Source organism: Epinephelus lanceolatus, chromosome 15, assembly GCF_041903045.1.
Source record: "Epinephelus lanceolatus isolate andai-2023 chromosome 15, ASM4190304v1, whole genome shotgun sequence".
NCBI lineage: Eukaryota > Metazoa > Chordata > Actinopteri > Perciformes > Serranidae > Epinephelus > Epinephelus lanceolatus.
In genome coordinates, this window is record NC_135748.1 from 24,294,956 (window position 1) to 24,320,496 (window position 25,541).

Below are 25,541 nucleotides of genomic sequence, written 5' to 3' on the forward strand. Positions count from 1 at the left end.
GCAATTAGATAAATGGTAAATGGTCCTGCATCTAAAGTGGGCTGGACCTAATCAGAGGTTGTTATTTTAAGCCTGAAATGTATATGGATTAATCAGAAGATGCAATATTTAAGACATGAGAAAAGGATTTACAGAACAGCCTCAGAATTGAGCTTCAGATTGTTTTTTTTCACGAGTAATAGATGAAACATAGCTCCCCAGATGAGGATGTTCCTTTATCACAAGTACAGATGATGACTGCTCGTCTCAGTCCTAAAAACAGCAACACATTTGGTGTTTGCAAACGGAAATGATTCATGTGTTTATTTGCATATAGAGCGCGGAACTGAGATCTGATCACAAGTGGTCACTCGAGACGCATGTGGTGTGAATGAACAGACATATAGCTGTCATCTTGTGATCGGATCACCTAAGACGCATGATAATACCAGTTGTAACAGATTATTAGTTGAAAAATAGCCATGTTTTTAAATTATTGGTTTAAAATAATATTAGTTTTTTGAATGTTTGAAATTACAATTTACAAAAAAGTCCCTGTTTTTTTTAGAAAACTTACTCAAGATACCAGACTTTATGTAAAGTTTATGTGCTGACACTTAGATAAAAAAAATGGTCCCTTTACTACTGCTTGGATAGCTCAGCAACACGTAGCTACACACCGGCACCAGCACACCAACAGCTGCTGGGAGAAAGGGGCATACTTTAGCTTTCAAATTTAAAATACCAATGAAAACTGATTGCTTTACATCATGAGAGCAGTTTGATTTGGAGGTCCACATTCTTCTTTTCAAAACTTAAAATCATTAACAATCAAATATTTTCACTGGACTTTTGGCTGCAGTCAAAATCGTAGTTTCCCATTTTGATTCTATAAAACCAGCTCCACAGGGGCCACTTTTCAAGCCAGAGGTGTTAATGTGAGGCGATATGTTTATAGCAGTTCACATCTGTTGCAGCACCACAGTGAGCTCAACTGTATCAATGTGTGAAAAAGTAGAAACAAGTGATTCTTAAGTTTTACTACAATCGACTGCAGCTGTCGAACAGATGCACGATGCTGGCTTTTATAGTTAAGACTTATTACAAAAGGACCAGTGTCATTTATTTATATAATTTATTCTGCAGAGCAGACGACACACACAGCAGGAGAAGCTTTGTGTTTCCTCTTGTTGCTGTGGCATGTATCCAGGTCAGATACTGTACATGTGATCCTGACGTCTGCTTGCACACCAAGCTGGCAACAGTCTGTGCAGGTGTCTTGACTTCATGCTGAGAAAGCATGTCAGTTCATGTCCATTAAAGTGTTCATTTTACATCCACGGCGCCATCACAGAGGTTTCCTTCTGTACCTGCTGAGGAAACAAAAACACAGCATGAGCACTTACACGGATCGTCTTTGTTATTAAATCAGTGTTTCGTTATATACTGTATATAATCATCTCTTACATGTACAGATTATAGCCCAAATACATCCAAACAACATACATACACTTAACTATCTTACTGATAGCCCTCAAAAACTGCATTTTATCCCTGAAGTATCACAAAAGCACAGAGAAAATCAAATATTAAAGATCAAATTTCAGTCTATGGAATTAAAAACTCTTAAAGTTTCCTATGAGCTTGTCATTTCTTCCTCATTTATACAACAGTAAGACACCTTAAACATATAATTTATCATGTGTCTGGTTAAAAAAATCCATTTAACTATTCTGGCAAAAATATGCAGAAAACTTACTTTAAAAGATGATATCACTACAGCCAATCTTGGCTCTGTAATTGTCTAAGAACTACAGATGGCTTTCCACTTACAAAACCCTGAAATGTTAAATTGAGATTACATGATGATTACAACATAACACCTTGTAAAAGATAATCATGGGCACACTTTAAAGAGTCCAGTAGCAGCAATTAAATGCAGTGAGTGCCATTCACTAAAATGGAGTTATAAAGAGTTAAGCATGATACAGCACCAACACTATCTACATTTACTTATCTATCATTCATCAGACATGATCATACCTGTCTGAAAACACGCCTTCGGAGCTGCCATATTCAGTCTGATTTAATCGTGGCACACATATGGTGACTTGCACTGATGATGATTTTATACCTAATATTTATAAATACGATTTTTTTCTCTAGTCAAATAACTTTTATTGTATATTACTGAATTTTGTGATTTTATGATCTATGGATAAATTGCTGCTTGTTTTTTAACTGTGTCTTGTAAGGTGTCCTTGAGTGCTGGGAAAGGCACCTATAAGTGAAATGGATATTACTATTATTATTATTATACGGTCATAGGTTTCACTTGTTCATTCATACCAGGTGTAATAATGACCTTTACACATATGACACAGATAATACATTTTAAAAATGTGTCCAAATTTATCCAGAGTCCCAAAACCAAGCATCTGTTTACCTTGTTTAGCTCAGGGAAAAGCTCTTGAATGGCGATGTCCAGCAGCACATACGTCAGCTGAGGAAAGCAAAAAGCAGAGAGAGGAGGAAACGTTTTAATAGCAGCGATCTTTAAATTCAAACAGCAAACACATTTCGTCAAGACTCCAGTCTTCTAGGGAATGCAAATCTCCAAGCACAACCACTATGTCTGGTTATTCTTCTAAAACAATTACCATAATGTCAAACCAAAGGAGTGGATATGGAGTCATCATATTTCTCCAATTAGCTGTTCTGTTATCAGTGAACTTGAGTTCTATTGACTGGATTTTAAGATGTATGGCATTTATATTGCCAAAGCCAAAAGCCAAATGCCCTATCCTGCAAAGTTAACAAAAATGAAAAATAATTTGTGTTTTCGCCCTGTGGTTCGGATCTACTCCAAAATTAAATTGAGCCAGTAGTTTTTCTGTAATCCTGCTCAAAAAGATAGAGTACGTTTTCCAGCAGTGAATGTGTTCGACATTGCGTGTGTGTGTGTGTGTGTGTGTGTGTGTGTGTGTGCATGTGGGGACCTGTTTGTTGAGCACTGGCTGTTGCAGTCCATCAAAGAGGAGACGTACGCCCTCATATTTGGCTTCTTCTCCGATACATTTCCCTAGAAAATCTAAGGAAAGGCAGCTCATGAAATGTCAGCAGTCCGTTGATCTACAAATTACGAAACACCAACTAAAAGAACCGAATGAATACCTGGAATGTAGGCCATCATCTCCTCAAACGTCTTCTTCGCCCTCCTCTGCTTGTCTTGAGCCGAACGGGGCATGCTGCTCTCACAGAAAACTGTGTCTAGAAGGGCAAAGATCATTTCACCTCATTAAATTAAAACGTTTAAAGGAATAGCTCCACGTTCTGGGAGTCTCCTTTATTTCCCCTACATACCTCTGAGCAGGGTGATGAGCGAGACAAGTCGGTGCTCCTGGACCACCTGGTTCAGTTTGCATCGCAGGTAGTAATCTGTGTAGGCTTCCAACGTGTTCTTGAACAGGATCCTGCCACCCATTAGCAGGTGGTGAAGCCAGTCGGGGATGTGGAAGACAACTCGGCCTGACAACCATGAGGAGGAGGATGAGAGAAAGAGGAAGAAAGAGAGTGTGTGGGTGAGTAATGGACTCGGTGACAGTGGTCCAGGGATGTACTTGTCATGGTGGTGATTCATGAGGGAACACCAAACCCCTACTGTCAGTACATCTCTGCAGCAGTGCCTTGTTACTGTCTTTTTAAATATCTTTTATATTCTGTATTTTATTTACTTATTTTTTCCTTGTGTTAGAAGTTATTATTACGAGATTGAAACAGTCTGGAGACTATAAATTAACTGAAATTTTTCATATCAACAATAAAACCGCACCTTTCAAACATAATCCCAGTGCAGATGTCCCATAAAGTCAAAAAGGTTTGCTTTAGTTGCAGCTAGCTATTGTTACATAACACTGTGTGTGTGACATCTGCTTTTGTTTTTGCTGTAATGGTGTCTATCAGCTATATATATTGCCGTACTAAATATGTTCACGCTGCTCATTAACGATTAGTATGGAGTCCCTACAGTCCTGGAAGGTGATTTTTTTTTTATCTTGTGCCCACAGGATATTTTATTATAAATTCATGTACGACTCTTACGACCTCAGATGCACACAGCGACCATTATAATAACAATAAATAATAATAATACACTTTATTTAATGACGCCTTTCATGGTACTCAAGGTCACTTAAGATCAGTAATAAAACATATAATAAGCAACAAAGCACCAGCAATAAAAGATTAATGAAATCAACAATAAAACTTACAATGAGCAACAGAGCAAAGGTCATCCAAAATTAAAAAACATATCTTTTTCTTTTACCTACAGTGCTGTTTATTTGTCTTTTCGGAAATCATGACTCAGTTACTCAAGATAATCCACAAACCTTGTTGTGAGCAGTTTCATATAGGATCTATTTTCTTTCTACTAACCCACACCCACCAACCTAATCATCGTGCAGAAGGAAGTGTGCATCTACTTATAAACAAGAGGCTCGTGACAGGGCGAGATGTAAACGTTAATGTCAATTTCCTCGCAGGAGCGGCATTAAGCTGTTGCCTAGCAATGCAATGCCAATGAAATGCTCTATAAATTCATATACATCTATACCAACTTCATATGCACACAGCCCCCATAGTAATAATGAATAAAAATACATTTTATTTAATGCCGTTTTATAATAGAATACTCAAAGTCACCTTACATCTCAGTAATAAAACATACAATAAGCAACAAAGCACCAGTAATAACCCCTCAATGAAATCAACAATAAAACTTAAACTGAGCAACAGAGCAAAGGTCAACAATAAGTTAAATTCAGTGTAAATTAGATGCAGTTGTTGCAGCTAAAGTGAGTGAGCTCAGCTTTAAAAGTGCTGTATGAAACTCTGGAGAAAGACAGTTGGTTGTTGAGTCTCATTCTCAGATAGTCAAACACTAACCGAAGCACCAACCCCAAGCGTTATGATTTTCTATTTTGTGTGCACACAATGATTAATGGCAGCACGGTGGTGCAGTGGTTAGCATTGTTGCCTCACAGCAAGAGGGTTCCTGGTTCAAACCAAGGGTGGGGGAGCCCTTTTGTGTGGAGTTTGCATGTTCTCCCAGTGTCAGCGTGGGTTTTCTCTGGGTACTCCAGATTCCTCCCACAGTCTAAAGACATGCAGGTTAATTAGTGACTCTAAATTGTCCATAGGTGTGAATGTGAGTGTGAATGGTTGTCTGTCTCTATGTGTCAGCCCTGTCATAGTCTGGTGACCTGTCCAGGGTGTACCATGATGTATAATATGTATAATAAAACCAATGTGATAAATAACAGGCTGTGATGATCAAACTCTGGGAAAGGAGAACTCACTTACCCACATACATTAGGTAGTCATACAGCCCTTCAACATTGATCATTTCCATGAAGTAGTTCTGATTGTGTCTCTTCTCAGTCATCTCCGATCGGTTGGCGTTGTTTTTGAAGAGCTCGTTGAAGAGCTAGGAGAGAGGGATTTACATCAGACTGAGGCCTATTTAAAACAAAAACACCACTCTTCTGTTTCAACAACCTTTTCTAATCTGAGTGACTGACAGAACTCTGCTCAGGTAAATATGCAGTTTTATTCATTTTAAACTGTATGACGGGAAGTTAATTGCGTTAATGCCTGCATTCTGAGGCAATGACACATTTGTCCCAGAGCTGTAGTGAAGGGGACATTTATGTTACACCCGCCAGAAATTGCGTTCAAAGGGGTCAAAACTTATGAAACATTTTATGATCTCACCGACTCAGCCTCTGGCAAGTTTTCACATTGAACACTCAAAGCCTCTTCTGGCCAAAAAAGGTGATACTATCACTGCACGTCAGGGCACATAACAATGTTTGCGAACTATTTCAAATAGATGGGTCAAAATTTGGCGACCCAGAAACTGTATGCATTAACATGATTTTTCCCCACACAGTGTAAACAGAACAGAAAACCAAGTGTGTTAAGCTACAGTGGCAAGATGTCTGAAACAACCACTGGCTGTGATGTTGAAATGTCTCTCTGTACTTCTTTACAGTTGAGTCTTTTATTTTAAGAGACAGCTGGATGGCTGGAATGCATTTAATGACAACACAAAAACAACTCCCCACAGATGCAAACATAACTTTGCTCTGAGAACTATTTCTAAAACATTAAACCTTACAGCTCGGTTGGATTGTGGGTTTTTGGATCAGGAAGTGGTAACTGGCGACACTTCAGTGTAAACAACTACGACACGAAATTTGAGCTTCAGAGAGGACTCCAACTGTACTCATAGGATCACATGCCTTGACTCAACTTCGGGAGTTATATAATTTGATTCCCCAACCTTTTTGTCATTTTCCGAGGTGGGGCTCAGGATGGTGAGCTCAGGACGGCTGGGTTTGGGTTTGGGAGATTCACAGGAGTTGAAGAAGGACTGGATGAAGGGCTCCAGATGCTGCCCTTTCTAACAGAGAAGGCACAAGATAGAATATGTATAAGTGACAATGACTGCATTATTTCTCTTACAGATGTATTTGTGATATCAAAAAGACAAAGACAAAACTGAGAGAAATAAACCAGACCACACACACACACACAGACACACAGACACACAGACACACACACACACACACATCACTAAGAAGGCATGTCTTACCTCCTTTATCAGTTTGCTGGGAACCGACTTAATGATTTTCCCTGTGAAACATAAACACTTTATCTCAGTGATGTATGGCTCTGTCACATTTTTGCCTCTGAAACACAAATATCTCTCCACGGCAGGCCAAGGTCAGGCTGTTCAAACATTTTCACAGTGTGTTTGACATGCTCTGCTGTTCAAACATGATCTGTCTCGCTGGTCATTGTCACAGTCATACTGTACCCAGGTTTACGTCGGGTAACATCTTGTCCAGGAACTGGGACTCCATGCTGTGAGGAGACAGGAAGTCAGCGAGGAGCTGACTGTTGCTCAGCTCTGGATGCTGTAGAAGTCTCTGTATAGAAAACAAATGTAAATAGACTTTGTTCATAAATGATTAAAAAAAAGGTGGAAAAAACTATTTTAATTTTTTTTATTACTTACTTATTTTTTAAAATTGTTACCAATTATTTAATTTAATTTAATTTAATTTATTTTATCTTATCATCGTTGCTGCTATTAGTATCGGACTGAGAAGACACTGATACTTTAATTTTCTTTTTTTTTTCCTGGAAAGTTACTTAAAATTTTATTTTTTTCTTTTGTGGAACAACGGAAAACCTTAAATCGTTGCTGTGGCTTTTAAATATATTAGACATTAAAGCAAACTGAGTAAAAGCAGAACAGCATATGACTCGGGTTGCCGTGTGGACACATTCAATTACAGATGTTTTATTCCTTTTGGAAAGAAACAGACTAGTTTTTCAACAACCACACATGTGGTTTTGTATGTTTTATAGCCTACTGACAGAATTAAATTATTGCTGATCTTATTCCATGGAGCATAACACATTTTTCAATTTATTTCCAACCTTCAAAGTGGGATTTCTGTCCCTTAATTTCAGCAGGCTGTAAAAATCAACATGCAAAAACTTCTGTCTGTCCGTCTCAACAATTATTGGATGTACTGTCATTAAATTTAGACATTCATGTCGCCCCTCAGGATGAGCTGTAATTACTTTGGCAATACGCTTTTTTTTCTTCATCAAGGGCCACCATGGGGTCAAAACTTTTAATTTGAATTAATACTTTGGTTAATAACTAAATTTCTGCAAACTAATGACATTCCCATTAACCTCAGCTGTACTTTGGGTTTTGTGCTAATCAGCATGGTAATACTAGGGTTGGGAACGATTACCCGATACGACCGGATATCCGGTTTGACAAGCGAAAGATACGGCTGCGTCAGTAGCAGCCTCCTCAATCGATACGTTTCAGCCACGAATCCTTAGATGAATCGATTGTAGAGTCATGGATCAGGTATCGCTAGACTAGCAATCGGTTGACTGGCTTTAACAGTTTGCATCTCTAAAACAACGCCAGTGCCGGCGGCATGCTCCGTAGCAGGCATTACTGACAACGATAATGGATGTAAACATCACCGGTGGAGCTGAGGAACAGAAGCTAATGCTGGTTGGATAAACCAGGGAGCAGCCAAGCCGCAGCAGAAACTAAAGGCGAATCCTGCCGGTTGTGGGTTGAACGGGGGTCACAGACACAGACAGAAATACGTACTCCTGTCAAATATGGCGGCCATAGTGCTCCGGGGCGCAAGATAATGGCTTACCGGCAACCGAGAAGCCCGGAGGAGAAATGAGCAGTTCACATTTCCACAAACCTCACCGCACTTTAGGGACTGTTCTTTACTTGTCAGGGGAGGAGGGTGGCTGGTTGATTTTTATTTTATTTATTTATTTTATTTTTGATCCCCCCTATGTTGATCACTTATTGATGCTGTTTTTGAAGTACGAATAAGTCAGTAAGTAATTTATTCCATTGAAATATCAGTGATGTATTATAGAAAATTGATTTATCTTTTTATAAATGGCAAACACAGAGAAATAGTCTGACATGCTGTCAGTGATAAGCTGCTAGTCATCACAGTCCATGATATCAGCTAATAACAGGAGATGTCAGATTCTGCCCCTACATTGCATGTTATTATTTTATTCTGCTTTATGTTTATATTGTACAGCGTTATGATAAACTTTATTCCAGACTCAAGTCCATATAAGATACATACAAAAACACACACAATGTGTGATTTTGTTGTTGTTTGTCTTTTTATTTTATTTTTGCCAGTGCCATACAGCAACAATGCTTGGGGATGTGGTCTTTTACAAATCTGAAAATACTCTAAGAATGTCACTTTTATAGAATTGGCTTCTTTATTTTATAATATATGATTAATGTCTACATCAACAAATGTTAACCATAGAATCATATCAAATCGTATCGAATCGTAACGTTCATACACTGTATCGAATCGTTCTGTATTAAAAATATATCGTTTTTGAATTGTATTGTACCGTATCTAGATATGTATCAAATCGTCTATCACAGAGAGATTCCCAACCCTAGCTAATACATTAAGCTAAGATGCTAAACACAGTAAACATTACCTGCTAAACTGCTAAATCAGACTGTTCGCATTATAATTGATATTGTTAGCATTCTGATGTTAGCATATAGCCTTGTTGTCATATTAACATTATTACCTGTGTTCATGTGTTGTTTTTTTGTTTGTTTTTTACTGACTTTTAAAGCATACAGAGACTCTCTGGGTGATGTGGACTTTAAAATAAACTGAAGTTTGTCTTGTTATTTTGTCATTTATCATCATGTGGTGATGCACCCCTGAGCAGGGACTGTTTAAGAATCTATCTTGCTGTTGCGCTCAAGGGCGTTCCAGTTCCTACACATCTGGGATTTCTGAGTCTGCCGAAACTTCCATGAAATCATGAGCCACGTTTCAAATGATAAATCTCGGAAGACAAACAATCAAAGGATGTGACTTTGGTCATTTTTCTGCGGTAATGTTCGACAGGCAAGTCTCAAACCTTGTTAGAGGATCCTTGAGTGCACTGCTAAAAAAAAAGAAAAGGTGGACCTGAAACACAACTGCTGAACTGTGTTTTGAAAACCTTTATCCTGACCTGACATTTGTTCTCCACAATTTAAACATGACCACTTTAAAAGGGTTATTGTCTGAAAGTGGATGCAGTGTGTTCCTGTTGAAAAACTCCAAAACTGAGACCGTTCCAATTTAATCTTGACGGTGCTTCGAGTGCTGCCTGTTACAGCCAGATGCATTGAGTGGAAAGATTTATCTGAAGCACTGTGTGGGTTTGTGGATGTGAGTACGTGTATGTGTGTGCTTGCTCTGGGCCTGACAAAAAGTGAAAATAAGACAAATTACAGAAGTGAATCCACACTTAACCTTCACTGTTACAGTGTTATATCAATACAGAAACGACATAATGTCACTCTGATCAAAGTGCTACTCTCTACATAGACTTTAATTCGTAAGCACATATTCTACTTACATATGCAGAAGACTTAAGACTTGTTTCACATCTGAATTGACCGGAGTTCAGTGTAAGAAATGGCACACGTTCAAATGTGTCTAATACATTGCTTGACAATCATACTTCCATTACACAGAGATTACTGTCACAGCTGTGTGTTTTAATAATCTTCATCTGTCTGCACATTACCAGAGGTTTTTGTGAAATCTGGCTCATCTCCAAATCCATCAACATGTATTGAGTTTATGCGTCTAATAATAATTCAGCAGAAAAGACTGTCTGTCTACACGTATGCAGATATTTTTGAAAATGGTCATTTTTCTTTACACTTTGGCCTCCTGTTTACTCAAATGAAAATATCCTTTTTTAAAAATATATATCTGTACACATGTAGACAGGGCCTTAAGTATTCTATCTTCTCAGACATCTACCTGAAGGTACTCCTGAAACTCCTCCCGCTTTGATGTGAGGAACTCGTAGTTCTTGGGACCGATGATTCTCTTTGAAGGCAACTGCGCATCTGGAAATGAGCCTACAAAAATATACAAGAAATAAAATAACTGAAAAAAAACAAACGAACAAACTTCCTGTTACGTTGACTGGAAAATAACGAGCTGCACAGTTTCCAAAACGACTCCAAAATAAGGAAACACTTGACGCCTACAGTTAAGGTTCACTGGAAAAAAATGTTCCGTGAATCTGCTGGAATCTGTGAGACTGTTTTGGTGGGAAATTCTTTCCATATGACAATAAATTAAAAAAGGACCATGCACAGGTCCTCTAATGCAAACAGAAACCTTACCATGAAACTCAGTGAGCTTTGATTCAAGGACATAGAACTCCAGATATCTTCTGTACACAGACCAGTGCTCAGTCTCATGTCCCACTGCAGACAAACACAGACAGGGATGACATACAGGACAATTCATAAGTTAGACCAGCAGAAAGAAGTAACTGTTAATAATATGTGTCACTTTATTAGAGCAGCATGTGACTGTTTTTAGCCCCAGAATGTCACTCAGGAAAAATGTACTTGTGTCGTGAAGATGTTTTGTTTTTTTTAAAGATATTTTTTAGGGCATTTTTGCCTTTAATTGATAGGATAGAGGAGTGTGAAAGGGGGAGAGAGAGAGGGAATGACATGCAGCAAAGGGCCACAGGCTGGAGTCGAACCCAGGCCGATGCGGCAACAGCCTTGTACATAGGGTGCCTGCTCTATCCACTAAGCCACCGACGCCCCACTTCTGTCTTTGAGTGTTACTTGTTTTAACCGTTTGATTGTGTACAGACTGGAAGCAAATTTTGTCTATAGAGGACAGTAAAGAATTATTCTGAATTTGATTCTATGAAGTCTCATTAACCATTTGAAACCTGGAGCGACATTAATTTTCTTATGCTGCTTTCAGATGCCTTTTTCAAGTATTTTAACCTTTGAACCCTGAGCAGATTATGCCATTTATTTTTTAAAAAACATGGGGAAAAAGCAGTGAGCAACTTTGTAAGAAATACCCCCCAAATTGCAAAAAAATAACACATTTAGAATTTTTTTTTTAAATAGGGACAAACTACATTTCTAATTATCATTATTTTTATTTTAAAATTATGTTACAGAATTATTATAATTTTTAAGCTCTTTTTTCAGGTCATTTCCTTGTTTGTTTTTAGCTTTTTTTCCTATTTTATGTTACAGTTTTTTTTTTTTAATTTTCTCTTTTCATTAATTTCCTGCTAATTTTTGCTGTCATTTCTTGATTCATTGTTCATCGCTGCTCGGGTTTTAAAGGGTTTATTGGCAGTAGGATACTCTTGATTGTCAAAGCTCTACATTTTTTCATTGCATTGAGTTATATATTTTTGGAAGCATGCTTATTTCCTATCTTGCAGAGACTTAGATGAGAAGACTGACACCACTCTCATGTCTGTACAGTATAAAGCTCTAGCTAGCAGAGGGTTAGCGTAGCTTAGCATAAAGAGTGGAAACAGAGGGAAACAGCTAGCCTGGCTCGGTCCAAAGAAAACATAATCTTACCTTCCAGTACCCCTTAAAGCTCCCTAATAAGCATGTTGTTTGCTTAATACATAAGAAACTAGTGAGTGTAAAAAGTGTAAAACAACAAGTTGTGATTTTACTGCTCCATTTAGACATTCCGAGTTATGTAGAAGCACTAAGGAGTTTTCTTTTAAAATCCAAAGTTGACTTTTGATTGTAACTTATTTAGACATAAATATTTGAGAGGCTTTAAACAATTACGTGAGCAAGAACTTATATAACTCTATAACATCATGCAGCAAAGCAGAATGACCCCTCTGAGATGACAGTAAGTGAAACAGAAGGACCGGGCTGTGCAGTCTCACCTGCCTTCCGGTCATTGCGCTCCACATCAATGCAGAACACAGGAATCCTCTCCCTCTTCACATCGTCGTCATAGAAATCAATGTATGGGATGGTGATGTTCCAGGCTGAGAGGTTTCGGGGGGTGCTGGGGGTGGAGGCTGCCTCCATGGGAGAGTCGTCCTCCAGCACCATCATGGCTTCCTCCACCTTGAATGGAAGGAAGTGAGAGAGGTTAAGGTGAAGTGGGGCACAACTCCTCAGAAGAAATAGGTCATTTTCAAGACTGTTGCTATTAAGGTACAATCTCAAGGGCAGTACTGGCTGCAGGGCTGACTCTTAAATTCTTGGATTTCTTTTGTTCTTTGAGTTCTGTTTAGTTTGTACTGCATTACAATTCAAGTGTGTTCATCTGTCTCGTCTCTGTAACTTATCTAAAATACAGTGCTATCAGAGAATACTATCAAATGTACTGAGAAGGAACTAATTCTTACTAAAAGGCCGTCTAAGACTCAAACAAGGGAAACGAAGCAAAAGCAAACAAAGCATATCCCTCTGCACTCGATACAGGAAGGGTAATTAAAAAACATTTAGCTAACAGGATTTATTGCGCCAACTATGGGAGAGAGGTCACTGTATCTGCACATATGACTTATTTTCCCACACACAAAGTTTGTAAAACAATCCCAAACACTTCTGTAAAGAAAAAGAAAAATTCATAAAGTCAGGAAACACACAAGTTATACTGCTCTTGGCCACAGCAGCAGATGTTGAGTCATGTTTATGAGCCTCATGTGTTTTCATATGCACCACACACATACCATACACTACACAGATGAGCACTGCTAAAATAGAAAACATTTTTTGTCATTTGTTTTCCATTAGATGTATTGTGTAACCATACAAAATTAATTTTAATATTGGACAGAGCATAATAAAAAAGCTTCAGTGGAGCTTTGGACAACAAGCTATACCTCATGTATTTGATTACATGGAGAAAATGTTTGCCAGATTAGGTCACACACGGACATGGATTTTATAAAATCTGGGAAATGCTGGGAATATTAAAGTTCAACTGGTTCTTCAGAACAGCACAATTACACCCTGGCATCATGGGATTCATTTTTGGGAATCCAGACAGCAGTGATCTAAGATTACAAACTGTGATATCATCAAAACGGAAATCTGTGGAGTGCACACATGGGAGGCAGATCTGGTGAACAGTGAAGCTTTCCTTTTTTTACTCACCAACGCCGCCAAGTGGCAACTACAGTCATAGTATGCAGGACTTTGAATTTTACTTTTTCTTTACTTTTTGTAATTACTTTGAAGTTTACATGAGTCAGAGACATTTATAAGAATGAGAAACACACACAGGACAATTTGATTTATGTTTTAAATCTAGGCTCTGAAGCAGGGAAACACAAGGTGCCTTTGCAAAATGGCAGAAAGCCAGGGGCAGTTAATAAACAAAATGTTTTCCTGTCAATGTTCACTGCTCTCACTCATCTTTGCCAAGAGGCAAATCCAGTTGCAGCAGCCCCATGCAGGTCAGGTGTACAGAGTGGCGTTCCTAAGATTTGAGGACCTCTGTCAGGGGGTCAGAGGGCTCCTCCCCTGGCACTTTAGTTTTTAATAAACAAGCTCTATTTTGATGCTTTTTATGCACTCTGGCATCTTATTTACATTTACAGTACAAAAAAATCCCACTGTGAATTCATTTATTGTCATTAGAAAATGGAACGGCGGGCCACCTGGCATCCTATCGATGGCCAGATTTAGGCCGGAAGTTGAGTATCACTGCTCTAAAGGAAACTATTGCCCTATTTGCAATATGACAAACACTTTAAATCAGTGGTTCCCATCTGGTGGGTCATGATCCAAAAGTGGGTCATGGGTCCATTTTGAAGTGACTCACAAACGTGTTAAGTTTTTAAGAAAACACTTTATTTTAAAGTACAGTGAATTTCTGGCACAGAGCTTTTATTTTGAAGTGCTGTTTCCCACTGTAGACTGTAGAGTGACTAACTGACAGCTAATTGAGAGAGACAGAAACTAGCTTGACAGCATGGCCAAACACAAGTATGATGCTAAATGTATTAAACTGTGTGGACCTTGAAGTAATGACTAAAGAGAAATCTGGACCCCGTGGCTGGACCAGTTGGGAACGACTGTACTGAATCATCTAAAAATTTAGCCTATTTAAATTTAGCCTATTTGTTATATTTTTAGCTCAGCCTCACCATATCATCCTCCCCCTCCACCAGCCCATAGGATGGCAGCATGGCTCCCTCCATGGTTGTGCTCTTGAACACGCCTTTGATCTTACTGCCAATGCGGCTGATCCCAAAGGACTCGCCCCTCTTTGACGTGTTCCTGCAGGCCAAACAGGGAGATTATTAAACAATCCGTAATGGAGGAGATGCGCATGGCTTTGGCAAAGCGCATGCAGCTTGAGAGAAGTGACAGGGAAGGAACCGTGGAGGACAAGAGGGGAAGCAAGGAGCAGCGTACTGCATCGGTATCGTGACTGTACAATGGGGAGAAAAAAAGCTAAGGTAGCCAAACCCAAAGCCAAAATGTCACTTCACAGCCATCTCGCAATGAAATGCCTGGTTTGTTCTAAAGCGCTGCGGGGCCAAAAGCACACACAACACACAGCAGTGATTTCATGAACAGATGTCTACAAATTTTAATGATCACAAAACAATTGTATGATCAGTTACCAGTCGACCAGAAAGGGCACACAACATCACAGGTGCTCTGTGTGTGTGCCTGTTAGTATAAGTGAAATAAAACTCACCATAATACGCATGGTGATATACCAAATACACGAGAAACTGAACATTGAAAAGTCACTGCATTGTCAAAACAACAGGCGAGTCTTCAGCCTAAACATCACAACAACGTTAGAGGAAAGACACATGACAAATAAAAACAGGATCCCATGCACAGGCCCCACCATGCAGGCGTCTGGCTGGGACTGGGGTCACGTAAGGGGGAAGTGGACAGCATGACATCACACTGAGCGACCTGTGACACACAGATGGACCCTGACTTACTTGGGTGATGAGTGGCGGTGGGATAGCGAGCCGTATGGGAAAGTTGTGAACGTGGACTGGGCATGGAGGGAGTTAAAAGATGCAGGTGAAGAGCTGCCAGAGGCGGTGAACAGTGAGGACGGGGACTCGGGGCTCCAGTCCCAGGAACTATAAGCAGAACAGGGTCACGTCCCCGCGGGCAATAGGAGGGAGAGGACCGTGGATCATACCAGGGCAGGCAGTGTAGTGGTTACAGAATCAGAGTGGACATACAGTCACAGACACAGCACGGTGGTGGCAATACATAATATGGAGTAACAGGCGGACAAATGGGCAGAGTGGAAGGGGGGGTTACTGAATTGCAGACATGGAGGGAGTTGAGGCTCGTAGTTGGTCAGTGTTTACGAATGGAGTGCCAGTGAGAGCCATTATCTGCTATCTCATCTATCTCCTCTGAGTGGCATAATTCATGCTGCTTTTGAAAACTGCCTTCATAACAAGATTGCTTTCTTGACCGGGTGAAAAAACTGAAGCAGAAAATTAACCAACATCCCTCCCGAAGTTCCCCTGATGATTTATTCCAACCCAATTGCCAAAATAAGTGCTGTTATTGTACATTTCTGCACACCATGGATATGTTACATTAGTATGTTCCATATGTAAATCTGTCAGTTTCATATGTAGACACATTTCCATAACTGGAAATGTCCCAACTTCTTGTTAAAAATACCAGAAATGGTCACCACAAACAGCTAGAAATGTCCCGACATCTTGTTAAAAATATCTTGTTTGGTCGCCACAAACACAGCTGGAAATGTGCCGATGTCTCGTTAAAGATACCTCCTTTTGTCGCCACAAACACGGCTGGAAATGCCTTGATGTCTCATTAAAGATACCCTGTCTGGTTACCACAAACAGGGCTGGAAATGTCCCTTCGTCTTGTAGAAAATACCCAGTTTGGTCACCACAAACACAGCTGGAAATGTCCTGATGTCTCATTAAAGATACCCAGTTTGGTCACCACAAACACAGCTGGAAATGTCCCTACATCTTGTTGAAAATACCTGGTTTGGTCACCACAAACATGGCTGAAATTGCCCTGATGTCTCATTAAAGATACCAGTTTGGTCACCACAAACACAGCTGGAAATGTCCCAACTTCACATCAAAAATATGCAGTTTGATCACCACAAACACAGCTGGAAATGCCCTAATATCTCATCAAAGATACCCTGTCTGGTCACCACAAACACGGCTGGAAATGTCTTAACATCTCATTTAAAATGTTCATATGATACATATGAAACATACCAGTGTAACATATCTGTTGTCTGCATAAATGTACAATGCCAACATTTTATTCTGATGACTGGGTGGTTAATTATTTCATTTTTGAAGCGAGCAAAATTAAGTTTGAAAAATTTAGCAAGCAAATCATTATAAATCCAGCCTAAAACTTCCCAAACTAAGATATTATATTGCATGTGTTCAGCAGCATCCCTATGGGTTGGCTTGATCAACATATGATTATGATGACTCATGCTATGAATAACACAATTAGCTGCTTAAGATCACTCTCCTCACTCTTCTTTCATTTGTGTTTATAGCACAGGCACCAAATAAAACATGTATTTATGTGTGCAATTAGATTAGCAATAAAAAAATATATATCATTATCATATCAGTGACTAGTGCTCATTGAAGTGAAGCCCTGATTGCAGCGGGCCCGGAGCACAGTGAATTTGTTAAAAAGGCAGCACATGTTTCACTGTAGACCAGTCAGGCAAAAATGAAGTGTCGTTTGTATCTTGCGTGCAGCAGCACTGCTCAGCCAGCCACTGTTTTGATCAGCACACTGATGCCTTATACTCACCGAATGTCATCCAAACTGAGGCTATTTCTGGAACAATATGCACAAGGAGTTAGTGGCAGGGCCCCATGGCCGCATACACACCACACCCCGTGATAGAAACATGACAGTTGATTCCTGCACGTCTCACTCAAGTTTCATTATACTTCTTGTTTTTGCTGGTTTACAGCTTATTTTAGGCTTTTTAATTAATTAAGCAATCAAACATTATTTATGTAGCACCTTTCAAATAAATCAAATGCTCTTCAAAGTGCTTTGCAAGCAACTGACAAACTTAGGATGTTAAAAATAGTAATATGTTGAACACATAAAATAAAACACAATGATCAACGATAACATTCTGATAAAACCAAAACACAAAATAAATAATGATTATTATAGAAAAATTTAAAACAATAAAACCACAAAATTATAAAACACAACAAAAAAGCCAGACTAAATAGATCTTTTTTTTTTTTTAGTTTAAGACTAAAAATATTGATATTTTCGGCTCCTCTCAAATCCTCTAGAAGGCTGTTCCAGCGGCTTGGAGTGTAATGGCTGAAAGCAGCATCACTAAATTATGTTTTGCTTTGTTAAACAACTAAAAGAGGAACCTGAGGATGCGAGGGGCCTTCCTGGTTCATAAACCAGAAGCATTTTTGAGCCAAAGACAAAACTTTGAGTGAATTTATATATTTGATTTGTATTTGACGCAGCTGGCACATACTATACTCTGCCCTTACACTGTAGTGGTTACCGCAATACAGAGAGTTGTGTACATTAGAAGAAGTTACATAAATTATCAGAGAAATTTAAACAGATTTAAGAAACTTGGGTTGCAGATCAGCAATCGAATAACAATCAGTGAGGCACTCTGTGTTTTAAGTCACCCCTACCATCTGTCAACTAATAACTAATGAATCTATATCCTGGTTTACGTTACTGTCAAGCTTATATTGTACACAAAAACTGGTAAAGTGAATCCTACCTGCTCATCCTGGAGTTCCTTGCAGGGGACTCTGCCCCTCTCAGAAGCTGGCGAAAGTACTGGAGAACAACATGGAAAGAGCAAATAATGGTATGTAAATTTCAGGTTAATGTGCAAATTCTGTGACAGGATACAAGCAACATTAAAGCGACATACTGCTATACGTATCGAGTGACCTCTTTATGCCTTGATAATAATAATCATGACTGCACTGTTCATTTTGGAGCAGCAACAGGAGTGGCAAAATAAATCGAATAATAATATTATTTTCCAGACACATTATTCATGCAGGGCAGTGGCCTGCTGTGGACAATGGCTGAGCACTGGTCCACCCAGCTGTATTCAATGAAACAGCCTCTGAGGGGTGAAATTCGGCTTGGCAGCTTGGCATAATTCCAGTGTTGGCTCATTGGCCAGTTGCGCGTCTGGTATTGATGACACGGCCGATAGTGGTTGGTGGCTGAGAGATCGGAAGAGGGCAGCGCGAGAGAGTCAGTGAATTCTAAATCAACTCTAATTCCAGCATTTGGCAGATATAGTTTTGTTAAATATGATACAAACACAACTCAAATGACAGATATTAAAATCAGTCTGGGCTCAGACAACCATATTTAGAAATCCGAGCATGACAGACAGATGCAGCTATAAAGAGTGGGATTCATTAATTGGGTTGAGCCTCAGGCATGTGTTGTCAAGCTGGGTGACAGCAAGTTGAGTGATTCATTTGGTGGTGTAGACGCTAACCTCATCACTGTGACAGAACATGGGGGTGAAAACATTCTCCAGCAGGGACAGAACGTGCTCGTAGGCTTCAAACAAACACCTCATGGTCTGCAGTTTCACCACCTCTGCATACGGGCCCTCTGCAACTGGGAAACAGATACATGTTCAGAGCGTTCCAGCACAGACTTGTCCAAGAAGGTAATTACACACAGTTCTCTGAGAGTAATTTCAGTGACTGACATACTGTTGCGTATTTCCTCCACTATAAAGGGGTCGAAGCGGATCTTGTCAACGCTCTCGTCCAAACAGTACGTCTCATAGATCTTCTTCACCTCCTCGTGAAGCATCATCTTCTCCGAGTCAGACAGCTCCGGGCACAGTATCTTGTCGTTGAACTCCTCTGAGAAGTTAAAAGAGTCAGACAGCTCAGTCTCATTGTGTAAGGACGTTTAAGAATGCATCACTGTGGTGTCCATGAGTGTCAGGATTAGGGACAGTCTTTAGTGAGTTTTGCTGATGCTTTCAGACTGACTGTGTGTGGCTGAGAGGTCAGAGAGCGGTTGCCTCTATTCAAGTTCTCTTTCATAGAGTCAATGAAATATTACAACTACTACAGATTAAACCAAAAAGAGATAAACAGGATACTTACTGTACCCAATTTGTATAGTTTATAATGAAGAGCATTTAGAGTTTAAAGGGACAGTTCAAACCAAATCAAAAATACATAACTTTCTTCTTACCTGTCGTGCTTTTTATCAGTCTCGATTGTGTCAGTGTAAGTTGCTGATACTGAAGATATCAGCCGTAGAGATGTCTGCCTTCTCTCAAATATAATGAAACTAGAAGGCACTCAGCTTGTGGTGCTTAAGGTGCCAAAAAACACATTTTAAAAAAACTCAACAGCAATGTCTCTTTCCAAAAATCATGACCTGGTTACTAAAAATAATCCAGAGACCACAGCAGTTTCATGTAGGAACTATTTTCTCGCTACCAAACTACACCCACCAACTGTATCACTGTGCAGAAGGAAGCATGCATCTACTCCTAGCTCACCTTGCACCACTGAGCTAGCTAACATTACAGCTCAGCTGAGGAGGACGCCATCAATGTTTATATCTTAAGTCTCTCGTCCATGAGTAGATGCAGGCGTCCTTCTGCGTGGTGATACAGTTGGCAGGTGTAGTTCGGTAGAAAGAAAATACTCCCTACATAAAACTGCTCACAACAAGGTCTGTGGATTATTTTGAGTAACTGGTCATGATTTCTGGAAAGAGACATTGCTGTGGAGTTTTTCAAATGTATTTTTTGGTACTTTGAGCTCCACAAGCTGAGTGCCATCTAGTTCCATTATATTTCAGAGAAGGCAGACATCTCTACAGACTAACACTTGGCAACTCATACACAAACAATCCAGATTGATAAATAGCACTACAGGTAGAAGGAAAAATATGTATTTTTAATTTGGGGGTGAACTGTGCGTTTGAAATTTAGAAATTAAAACCTGGAAAATATGTAATGTTTGTCCCAGCGATGTTGGCTTGACTGGCTGATAGCTTGGTTAATCCATGCTTTTGAAACTATCTGATGCGTTCAGGACTCACTTACCGACTGCAAGGCAGAACTGGAGCACATGCACGGCCCCTTCTTGCTTCAGGAAGTTCATAAAACGGAAGAGAAGGTCTTGCTGTTCTCTGATTTCCTTCAGCTCCAGCTTCAGCACCTGCGGAGAGATAGCAGTAGTGAAAGAGGGAACAGAGATCAGAGTTAACAAAGACAGCACTCTTTAAAAACTTCAAAAGTATGTTCTTTCAACTTCTTCTGTGATGACAGCACATACTAAATATTATTACATACAGTGTGTGGTATTTGAGGAAACACTCACAGAGGACTTTTTGTTGCGAATATCAGAGTACTTTTGCAAGAAAGGAACCAATGTTGAAGTGGGCTCTGTGGCTTCTTCGGGCTGGAGGGACAAAAGTAGATGGGAAAGCATGTTTATCTAATTCACCCATGAATTACACACGCTCTGCAGCAATATTTTTAAAAACACAATGTAAATTGAACTGCTTGTGCACATAACGTTCAAGTGCAATGTATACTCACAGGAGAGTTGTCGATGAATATCAAAAGTAAATGATTGACTGTGTCCTGGAATAAAAAAAACAGCAGTCAGTAAAACCATTAAACTCGCATAGGTGTTCTGAAAGATAAACATTTGTCCTCCATTTACATGCTCATGGTAAATAACATTTATTGACATGCTACATTACTAAATACAAATCAGTGTTTAGACTGACAAACTATCAGTAGAGGGACTCAAGTGACATCCTTTTGGATTCAGAAAATCTGCCCTCAATGTGTCTACACTCACAGGATCAGCCAAGTAGTCCATTGAAGGAAGGAAGACAGAACCAGCCAAGACTTCTCTTATCAGGAGAGTAAGAGATCTGAGAGGAGTGAAGAGATAAGGTGGCAGGAAATAAGAAATAAGAGAGTGAAGAATGATCCTTATCTACTGTTGTATAGCATCAGCGCTGTCAGACTTTCTACTCGAGGGACAATAAAGTGCAGCGATGCTATGATGTTTCGTGCCACACTTTGACAAATATATAGAGGCCTTGCCTTTATTGTCACAGCGCTGAGTTACCTGCAGTCTGTTGCCTTGGGTGGCAGGATGTAGGGGAAGAGCATCTCAGTCAGCTTCCTGAGGTAGAGGAGCTCATCTCTGCGACTGCGAAGGGCTACGTGGAGGTCAGGACCGTATTCGTCCAGGGCAGCTTGTTGAAGATACTCTGCGTTCTTTACTACAGAGGAGAGTAAGAGAGGTTTGTTGTTTGTTTTATATGGTGAACAAAAAGAAAAGACTCGGCGGGTGATGTGTATCAGCAATACCTTTCTGTCTTGCTTTGCTTATTATCTCAATGTGCTTCATGGAAACTTTTAGAAGCTTCTGTGTGATGAGAGACGCCACATCAACCTGAGATGGAAAAAAATGGATTTAAAAAATTCATGTTCAGTCAATCAGCATCCCAGCATTTTCATATAGTCTTATTTGTCACCTTCTGAGTTCGGCGGACCAACACAGCTGCAAAAAAGCGCAAAGTCACTCTCAGCTCGTCAACAAACGCCTCATCATCTGTGATGTCCCTGAAAAGAAACACCTTACAATCACATATGTCACTTCATATAACACATTATACCACCTTTCTTTGTATTATGACATGCAAAAAATACCAAAAGAAAGGCTTACCTATACCAAGGATACACAAAATTTTCCAGAACCAGCTCCAGAATCTGGGAAAAAAAACAGACCTGGACTATGAGATAATTTGGTCTATTTATTTAATTATAACTTTAGAAACATGTTTCATCTATGCGTGTATTACCTCTGAAAGAGAAGCATCCACCTTAGAGGGAATTTTCAAGTCAAGCCATGGCTGATAGTTTTCCAGTAATAAAGTTGGTCTGTCAGTTAATTTGAAAAACAAAAATATCACAGTATTACACAAAGAGAAAATCATAGGAATCCATTCTGACCACTAGAGGGCAGTGCAACACCTCCCATAACTAGATAAACAACTGTGTGTTACTGAGCACATTAAATGCATGTTGACAAACCCAGTATAATAAGATTAAAGCAGAATTATGTTAAATCTCCAGATAACTCTCTTCTCCAGCTTACCACTCACTTTGTTTGATTTTTACCCTGTCTTTTCCAAGCACAGTATGTAATACACACAGTCACAGTGGATATCCAGGTCTATGGAGTGCCCTCCTATGTCTGCTGGCATTCAGAGTTCACCTTATCAGCATAACTAGTGTTAACACACACATGATAAGGCCGTGATATACAACAATACAGCCACGTCCTCAATGACAATTGCACCACGACATAACCAGGGGTCTCACCTGTGCCTTTTGCATTTGATTTTGCCACAAACGGCACAGCTGTGGCCCAGTGGAAACAGCTCCTGTTGGTACAACTGTAAAAGAAAGTTAACATATTGTGGATTAACAGGTTTTATGGAAATCCTACCCACCATTTGCTGCAAATGCAGAGGTGCAGAAATCACTACAGACCTTAAATGTTAAATGTAAAAAGCATGAAGACATAACAAAAATGTCGTCAAACTGAAAATGATCAAGGCACTGACTCACAAATACTGTGAAGTTTAATGCTGCCATTATCAGACAACTCTATTAATTAATTCTTGCTTTCTGAGGTACCTTTGTTTTTGGTTTGATGGAGACTAAGACATTGGGCAGCAGAGACTCAGGCCCCAAGGAGCAGTAGAAAGTGACGACTCCAGCCAGGAAGGACCAAAACACCATCATAATATGAATATATCTGTCAAAATATAACAAATAAATGACCATTAACTAAGTAAAAACATTTAAGCATATAAAAGGAATAGATGCCATACATGAATTAGCATTGATGGGAGTTATAACTGTGTAGTTACCTGTTTAAAAGCACAGTGGACAACAGCAGGAGCAGAAGTAGAAAGCAGAAGACTGGATACTGTCGGCCCAGCTCTCTGAACCGGTTCAGCTTCACCGTGCGTCTGATTTTCTGCAGACAAGCCCTGATGCATCCCATCTTGACCGCTTTGGAGAGCTTGTTTACATGTAGCCTATTACATATTGCTGTGGAATAAATAAGACATCTTGGAGCAGCTGTGTGGGAATAAACAAGGGCGTGCAGCAGCGACACACAACAGCTTCACTTGGAAATCATTTAATCTTAGCTGCTTCTTGACTTTATATATCAAGCAGGTTGCAGTGATTTTTTAATTATCGACTCCAGCACTTACTGCAACAGTACGGTAGATGTTAAGGGCCATTTTTCACTGTAGTCCAGCTGCGACACCATCATGAATTTGCAGAATAAATGCGCAGGTTGCCTGTTTATAGGATCAGCGTAGCAGAGGCGAGACAGCCGCACACAGCTGTGAGCCACAGCGGGATTAGAGGTAATTACACAGCATGATCTGTGCAGAGACTGTCCCGAAACTCCGATGCTGTTTGGCTAATGGCTGCGGTGCTCCGGCTGTCATTACTGTCCATTGAGGGGGCAACGGGTGCTGCCTGGTTGTCAGCGCTGGAGACGCGTGATGTCACCTCCGCTGCGCTCACAGCAGCAGCTCGTAGCACACTGGCTACTGTAGTTTTCACAAAAACATGTGTATTAGCTTCATATTACCTCAAATAAACAAGCAGAATACACGACGAGGTGCCTCAGTTTGAGAAATGAGGTCGATGCGGCGGTGACGTCCCTCTGTCATGTCGATATTTATCAAACATGTCCTTTAATAACGGATTTGAGGTGCGTTAGCATCAGTATCACCGTATGGTTAATAATTAACCACGCCAATATACCCGTGAAAACGACAAACGAAAACTGAAACGTCATTTTTACCTGGAAACAACAGGGTTAACCGCCAATTAGCTAGCTTTAGCTAAGGTTAGCTAATTAGTTCCGCTGTGGCAGCCACATCAGTGCTGTTGCTATGGTTACCTGATTAACCGACACTGTACCTGGTGTGTTCAAATAGTCCAGGAAGACAATTAGCGACTCAGATTTCCAGTAATTATGGCTCTATTTGCCATATCTTTACACAATATACGAATATGTTTGATTTACATAACACTAGAGGCCTGTTCAGATTAAACCAAACATTAAAATCATGGTCAGTCATTTTAATTATGGTTAGAAAAGGCCGAAATTAACAGTGAAGTGGAAGAAACTGAAGTCCTTGAATGGAGCCAGGGCCGTGCAGAGACCTTTAGGGGGGCCAGGTGCTTCAAGTTAAAAAAAGGGGGCACATGGAGCAATATTTTAAACCTCGATACAGCGGAATAATTTAAAGCATAACCTGTTATACTGACCCATACTGAAACAGAAACTGCATTAGTATACCCTTGTCCTTTAAAATATGAATGTGTTTTAATATAATCTGAAGGGAGTTTCCTTTTTTTTTAAATTTGGATAATTATCTTTATTTGATTTCATGCTTTCCGCCATTAGGTTTTGCTTACAATTTCAATATGACAATCATGTATTCGGTACTTTGGTGTATAAGATTATATGTAATTTACTAACTCTGGGAGGTGTTTGGCTAACATGAAAACATCAGTATATCTCATACAGTACGAGACAAAAGTTACATATACATTCACACCACATGCATTCATTCATTTTACATAGAATACATCCCCCCACCTCGACCTATTTTCTTAAACTGGGGCACCTTGTCGTGTATACTGCTTTCTTTTTTTATTTTATTATATAAACTTTTTTGTATTTTTTTTTTTTATTAGTCTTTTAGGGCCTCATAAATGGACCTCATTAAATTGCTGTTTTATTGTTGTCCTCAGACAGTGTCTTTTCTATGGTCAAATAATATCTCATCAGTTCTCTCCAAGTCTGTAAAATAGAGGACTTTCCTTTTTTGAGAAATACAAAAAGGAAAGTGGCCTTTCCTTTTTGTATTTTCTTTTATATATTATATAAAAAGGAAAGCGGTCTTTCCTTTTTATTTTTCTCAAAAGTTGTACAGAACATTAACAAGACTTATGATGGAAAGGTTTTTGTGACAGGTCATACATGATTATTTG

The 25,541-nt window shown here is 39.5% G+C and overlaps 1 protein-coding gene across 5 annotated transcripts; it reads right to left on the reverse strand.

The window, feature by feature from the left end:
• Positions 1 to 1,100: 1,100 nt before the first annotated feature.
• LOC117266811 (sorting nexin-14-like) lies at positions 1,101 to 24,260 on the reverse strand. Of its 5 annotated transcripts, none has more exons than XM_033642173.2 (31): positions 23,738 to 24,260; positions 23,387 to 23,570; positions 23,151 to 23,271; positions 22,833 to 22,906; positions 22,310 to 22,388; positions 22,174 to 22,217; positions 21,983 to 22,070; positions 21,816 to 21,900; positions 21,571 to 21,727; positions 21,295 to 21,370; positions 21,027 to 21,071; positions 20,806 to 20,886; positions 20,529 to 20,643; positions 19,168 to 19,323; positions 18,945 to 19,069; positions 18,201 to 18,259; positions 17,234 to 17,260; positions 15,382 to 15,528; positions 14,563 to 14,695; positions 12,343 to 12,529; positions 10,790 to 10,873; positions 10,419 to 10,519; positions 6,863 to 6,974; positions 6,638 to 6,678; positions 6,326 to 6,445; positions 5,344 to 5,467; positions 3,343 to 3,507; positions 3,154 to 3,249; positions 2,979 to 3,070; positions 2,426 to 2,482; positions 1,101 to 1,349 (listed from the first exon to the last, which is right to left on the reverse strand). In XM_033642173.2, the coding sequence occupies exons 2-31, from the start codon at positions 23,521 to 23,523 to the stop codon at positions 1,311 to 1,313; spliced, it is 2,967 nt and encodes a 988-aa protein (XP_033498064.1). In that variant the 5' UTR covers positions 23,524 to 23,570; positions 23,738 to 24,260; the 3' UTR covers positions 1,101 to 1,310. The 5 variants fall into 5 exon arrangements, with proteins under 5 accessions (XP_033498064.1, XP_033498063.1, XP_033498065.1 ...); XM_033642172.2 differs by having other exon boundaries at positions 1,101 to 1,352; positions 23,738 to 24,258; XM_033642174.2 differs by lacking the exon at positions 17,234 to 17,260 and having other exon boundaries at positions 1,101 to 1,352; positions 23,738 to 24,258.
• Between the last annotated feature and the right edge of the window lie 1,281 nt (positions 24,261 to 25,541).